General features: G+C 46.1%; 1 protein-coding gene across 1 annotated transcript in view; it reads right to left on the bottom strand.

The window, feature by feature from the left end:
- Positions 1-366: 366 nt before the first annotated feature.
- Positions 367-6798, bottom strand: part of LOC124127848 — a 29126-nt gene continuing 22694 nt past the window's right edge. The window contains exons 2-3 of the mRNA XM_046491223.2: positions 4032-5028; positions 367-3701 (exon numbers count right to left, since the gene is read on the bottom strand). Of these exons, the coding sequence (XP_046347179.2) occupies positions 2007-3701; positions 4032-5018 (2682 nt within the window). The 5' untranslated portion in view covers positions 5019-5028 and the 3' untranslated portion in view covers positions 367-2006. The remainder of the gene's footprint in view (positions 3702-4031; positions 5029-6798) is intronic.

Genomic DNA, 6798 nt, shown 5'->3' with positions numbered 1-6798 from the left:
TTAAAGTTGATTTTGACAGCCCGGGCCAAGTCGGACCGAACACTTGTGAGACTGTTGAGAGTATGGGGAGAAGAGGTCTACTTTAACCAACGTGTCTGCTTTATACACGATGAGAACTGACATTATTAAGTGGTATTTACATAGATATAGTACTATCCTATAAATATAAACGCTATGCCGACAGATGGAAATGTGTATCGCGATAGCTAGAAGTATTTGATACGTTTCAAATCTTATTTCGTTTAACGATTGCTCTTTTACATTTTACCTAGATCAGCGATGCTTACACACAGCTCCACTTTCTGGATTTCAAGCGATTTACTCCGAAATACCTAATTATGTTTCACGTTTTTGGTTGGTGATTGTTCATTAATGTCATGTGTGTATGTTGCATCAATAATATGTAGGTATGATCGCCGATAATGAAGTAATTATCCAACAACACTTTGGCCCGTCTTGGCCCGGCCCGGCCCGACTTTTAGGCAATGCCCTTTTACAGTCAGATGGCCAACTACTAGGGCTCTATGTGTGTGTGGTCACATACTTGTGACGCTGTCGTGTCTCTGATTCCTCAATTATACTGCAATTACAACCCTTTGAAGCAGCCAGGAGGAAGTTCTGTAAACGATGCTCGCGCGTGACATGTCACACAACAATCAAATGTCAACCACTAGTAAGAACACAGGTATCATCTGAGACAGAGGTCACCGTCTTTACATGTCTCGGGGATAGAATCAGGGACAGAGGTCACCAACTTTACATGGCCTGGGGTAGCATCAGGGACAGAGTTCATCAACTTTACATGGCCTGGGGTAGCATCAGGGACAGAGTTCATCAACTTAACGTGGCCTGGGGTAGCATCAGGGATAGAGTTCATCAACTTAACGTGGCCTGGAAGTAGCATCAGGGACAGAGTTCATCAACTTTACATGGCCTGGGGTAGCATCAGGGACAGAGTTCATCAACTTAACGTGGCCTGGGGTAGCATCAGGGATAGAGTTCATCAACTTAACGTGGCCTGGAAGTAGCATCAGGGACAGAGTTCATCAACTTTACATGGCCTGGACGTAGCATCAGGGACAGAGTTCATCAACTTAACGTGGCCTGGGGTAGCATCAGGGACAGAGTTCATGAACTTAACATGGCCTGGGGTAGCATCAGGGACAGAGTTCATCAACTTAACGTGGCCTGGGGTAGCATCAGGGACAGAGTTCATCAACTTAACGTGGCCTGGAAGTAGCATCAGGGACAGAGTTCATCAACTTTACATGGCCTGGGGTAGCATCAGGGACAGAGTTCATCAACTTAACATGGCCTGGAAGTAGGATCAGGGACAGAGTTCATCAACTTAACGTGGCCTGGAAGTAGCATCAGGGACAGAGTTCATCAACTTAACGTGGCCTGGAAGTAGCATCAGGGACAGAGTTCATCAACTTAACGTGGCCTGGGGTAGCATCAGGGACAGAGTTCATCAACTTAACATGCCCTGGGGTAGCATCAGGGACAGAGTTAATCAACTTAACGTGGCCTGGGGTTGCATCAGGGACAGAGTTCATCAACTTAACATGCCCTGGGGTAGCATCAGGGACAGAGTTCATCAACTTAACATGGCCTGGAAGTAGCATCAGGGATAGAGTTCATCAACTTAACGTGGCCTGGAAGTAGCACCAGGGACAGAGTTCATCAACCTAACGTGGTCTGGGGTAGCATCAGGGACAGAGTTCATCAACTTAACGTGGCCTGGAAGTAGCATCAGGGACAGAGTTCATCAACTTGACATGGCCTGTGGTAGCATCAGGGACAGAGTTCATCAACTTTACATGGCCTGGAAGTAGCATCAGGGACAGAGTTCATCAACTTGACATGGCCTGGGGTAGCATCAGGGACAGAGTTCATCAACTTAACATGCTCTGGAAGTAGCATCAGAGACAGATGTCACCAACTTCACATGGCTCGGGGGTAGCGTCAGGGACAGAGTTCACCAATTTCAACTTGACCTGCTGCTTTCAAGACTTGGAATCTTTTATGTCGGTGAGCTTTGTCTCTGTTTTGGAGATGGTGAATGCCTTGGTGGTGGAGGTGGAGGAGGAGGCAGCGTTGGCCTTCGCCTTTCCTTTCTTAGTGTCACAACAGCATCCCGAGAACAGCCTGACCACACGGCAGTTGCACACAAACGAGATGAAGAGGAAGACGCCCTGACTGGCATTCACTATGATGAACAGGTAGCGGAGGGCCTGCCATTGGATGGCAAAGGCCACGAAGCCCAGGATCCATGTGATGCCGGTGAGGGAGGACAGCTTGATATACACGAGGACATGGTGCTCGTCCTGCTTGTTCTTGTCAACCTTGGGCCTGTTTCTGATTGGTTTAATCGTGAGAATGAAGAAGACCAGATTGACGAGCACGGTCACGGCCACTGGGATGCCAAACGCTATTCCAATAGCTGCTGCAGACGACAGGTAGCACTGTGACCCGCCGTAGCCGATAGAGGACCCTTCTGATAAGATGATATGCACCACCAGTGTTGCTACCACAAGGGTGGCTGGCACGCCGTATATAAATACACAGTACTGCAAAAATTTCCGTCTTCTTTCACTGGAATCTTCCCTGTTCCTGAGCGTTGTGAAGACTCTGAACATGTGGAATGAGCACACGGCCATCGCACAGAACACTGACAGCCATAGGTAGTGGATGAATATACCCATAGCTTCACACAGACCCTTTGTCTCGGTTTTACCAGATCCAACAAGGTACAACAATTGAGCTGCAAATAAAGTAATTGTCAAGTTCATGTTATTCTTGCCCGGTATTCCTCTCAGCGTCTTGAAGAGACAATATGTTATAAAGGTGAGAAGGAGACAAACAAGCGACAATACCGTAAAGATAATTGAGACAATAATTTCTGCTTCAGATGCTTCAGGGTCTGGTCTGGCTACAAGTAGAGCATCAGGTTTGAAATGGTCCAGACAGATCTTCACCCAGCCTCCGTCGTCCTCTTCAAAGTCCCCCTGATGCAAGGCGTCCTCCAGCCAGTCCAACTGTATCATGGAATCCCCCTCAACATATTCATCCTTCTCCAGTTGGATCTGCGGACACGGAAGCAGGTTGGACACCCTGATGAGAACCAAATCCGTGGAGAAGGGATCAGAAGAGTCTGGTTCCTTCTCCACCTCAGGGTCATCCGATTGATACGGGTTGCTCATTGACACGCTGATCACACACGAGGTATGCTTATGCACTCGTCCCTTGTGAGTCTGACTGATCAGTCGTACATTCTCATTTGGCATTGTCTCAAAAGATATGTTCCTAGTTTCCGTTGGCAGTGTGAAATTAGTACTTCGTAAATCCAGAAGCATTGACTCAAACACGAGGGGGTCAATGTGTTTAGTTGTTAGGAATGTGGCATATATGGAAAGCCTGCTGGTTGACTGTGAACAATGTCCTTGAACGTCAGTTGTATGGAAGGCCACAACGAAATCATGGAAAGAAATGAGCATGTCCAGAGTGTAAGGGAAATAGTCCTTCAGACGGGCAGGCAGGGAGTGTAACAGGTCCTCGGGGCCAGAGAGGGGCAGTTCCTCGGCAGACTCCATGTCAAAGTACAACTCATAACCTAGCCCCTTGGCCGAGCCAAATATTGGCACACAGGTCTGATTCAGCAGCTGTTTTCCTTGAGAACACAGGATATCTCGACACGAGTCCTGAAAATTGAAATAGTATACGCTGTTAACATATTATAGTAACAAGGCTATAAGGAAATTTTAGTTAATAACATTAACTAAATTAATTAAATTAGCTCAAGGTATCTCGGTTTTTACTATCCACAAATTCAATATGCTTAACGTTGAAGTGATCATCACTATATGACACATGCTCATATAGTCGGAATCGTACAACTGACTGATTTTGACCGCGTTTCTTATGCAGATGGGTTTTATCGCTTTTATATACATTTACCTTTGTTCTAGAATTTGATTAGATGATCATTATATTAAATCCATGTTTCTTTTCAATATCAACCTACATCTTACCCTCTGGCCATCATATAACTGCCCCTCCGTGCATTTCGAACTTGGGTCGTGTCCGCTCCCATACAGCGCCGAGCTGAAGTCAAGAAGCGCAGAGAACGACACTGGTCCACCTGTTCTTTTCTTGCACCTGGAGAACAGGACTGGATTCTCTGAGTTGCAGATGTAGCAGAAGACATTTCTATATGTCTGGGCCCCCACTTCCTTGACTGTTGTGTAGCTGTGACATGCTTGCTCCAGCATCTCGTCATAATGAGACCACTTCCCTGTCACATTACAGGCCGAGATCATACCCTTACCCTGGTAACACTGCCGAGGGGAGGTGTCTGGAGGGGCGACAAACACCACCCAACACCCCTCCTGGTCGAGAGCGAAATCCAGAACTGCGGTGGTCGAGTTGAACTTTTGAAAATTATGGAATACAGTACAATCCACCAGCGTCTTCCACTCCCGGACATCGTGCACCCCGTGACACGCCGCACAGTGTTTGTTGAGGTAGGTGACGTTGCTGTCCCCGGCGGTGACCGGAGGGAGGGAGGGGGAGTCCGCACATGACGCGGTTAGCACAGCGTCAGCATCTGCAGGACAGGATGTCACCATGAAGAAACTGCTACTCGTGTTGAGTCGCGCTATCTTCTCTTCATTTGTATATCTGCCATGCAGGTTGCCCATGCACTTCATAGGGGGGAGGGCAACAGGGGGTTTGGCGACTCCCGATAGCGTCTTATCTGGGCAGCAGTCATCATATACAGAGCACATGGCATCACACTGACACGGAGCACACCACCAACATGGGCTAGGCCTGTAGCCCTCACACAGGCGGTTGCTTCCGCAGTACCGTACATGCTGCGCCAGGATCTGGGATTTCAACACATCTCGGTAGGTGGCGTTGTCGGGAGTTGTCTCCACTGGCGGCAGCGTGCTGGACGACGTCATCCCCTCCGCGAGAACCAGACAGACAGCCACGTATCCGAGCCAACGACTCATCATCACGCTTCACCTGGGGGAGACATTATGAAAACTAATTTTAAATTTCTATATTCAACTAATAGTTATAAAGATTTTACACTCGATTGTCTGGTACAGAATCGAATATTTCCAGATCGTCGCCATATAGCTGGAATATTGCTGAGTGAGGCGTTAAACAACAAGCAATCAAACATAGAGTGTTCACATTGGGTGAACTTGTATATTGCTTTTCGTCTCTTAATGTATAGATAACTATCCAAGTCGTGGTAAAAAAAATCACTTCCGGTGAAGTTCTTATAGCAAGCCGACGCCATTATGACTACATTGCTAGAATTCCTATCTTTACTTGTCCACAAAGGCCGCACAGCTACTTCAGAACAGCCATACAATATTATCTTCAACTGTCGTTGCCTAAATACTTCCGACGATGGATATGCACTTCAAAGCTGCATACCTTGCTTTAAGTTTGAGCGTATGTCGGTTAGCGTTTGGTGGTCCGCGCTTTGACAGAAGCCAGTGCTATGTATCTACGCCTCTGTAACTAGGCTGCTGCGGTGATCTGGTTGAGTACAGAACGAGCATGACTACAATCACGAGGCCCACTGCACAAAGCGATCTATAGCACTCCGACTAGTCTGTCTTACAGACCCTGATACAAATATATCAAATACAGCCCATGCAAGTCTATAATGTTTGGCAAGTCTAGATTTCTTTAGTATCAGGAAATGAAGAGAGTCTCTGGGCTCCTTTTTATTATTTTTTTAAGAATTTCTGTTCGATATGTTCATTTCAGAGACTAGATGTTGGTCAACACTCCGACGAAAGTACGTTAAAATTACTGTACTGTGTATGGGAGTAACGATTGTCTTAGCGCTATGATCGCTTTGGGGGACGAGCCTAATGACAGATCTCATTGCTCCATACAATTTTGGGAGAAATGTTCTTGCGAGATTCCACTTTGTCACTGGATTGTGCGGTCCAGAGTTGATTATGTACAGCCCGCCGTCATATTGCTAAGTGCGGCGTTATACAACAAACTAACAAACAATTAAACTGAGTAGATATTTATTTGACCTGGATCATTTATCCTCACTTCAAACAAAGAATTCATTTGGATGGAGTATCAATACTTGTCTCAAATTGCAGATTAAAAGCGTTTGTCCATATAAAATTATTATGTTGTTTGTTTTTTTTATCTAAAAGGGGCTTTGTTTATTTTACTCCGAGAACCAAGATGTGTTTTTCGTTTTGCTGCCAGATATACGTGTTATGTTGTCGACAGATCTTTAGCTATGTTGGCGGTTACAGTTTCAGATAAAGACAAACGTGCGTGATATATGTTAATGGCATTCTGACAATCACAAGGTCAATATGACATCAGGGGTTCCTCAGAATACACGTACGTATTTAGATATTCGTTTGCAGCCTATGTTGAAAGACATACACACAACGTCATTTTCCTGTTTTGCACAATCCCGATGTTTCCTACAAGATAACGCCAGACGGGGGTGAATACATGTATATAAATAACCAGTTGTGTTGTTCACCTGACTCATTGGCTGAGGGTTAAACGCGCTGAACATTTTCTCATCCGACTGGGATACTATAGGAATTCAGTCTATCGTGTGACCGTTGTTTTCATTAATTGCGTGAGTGAGAGTGAGTGAGCGTGAGTGAGTGAGTGAGCGAGTGAGTGACTGAGTGACTTGAGTGACTGAGAGTGACTGAGAGTGAGTGAGTGAGTGAGTGAGTGAGTGACGGAGGGAGGGAGGGAAGGAGGGAGGGAGTATCAATATCACGA

The sequence above is a fragment of the Haliotis rufescens genome, unplaced genomic scaffold (genome assembly GCF_023055435.1).
Source record: "Haliotis rufescens isolate VD_foot unplaced genomic scaffold, xgHalRufe1.0.p SCAF_3, whole genome shotgun sequence".
Taxonomy (NCBI): Eukaryota; Metazoa; Mollusca; class Gastropoda; order Lepetellida; family Haliotidae; genus Haliotis; species Haliotis rufescens.
This window is presented reverse-complemented; position numbering and strand designations above follow the sequence as displayed.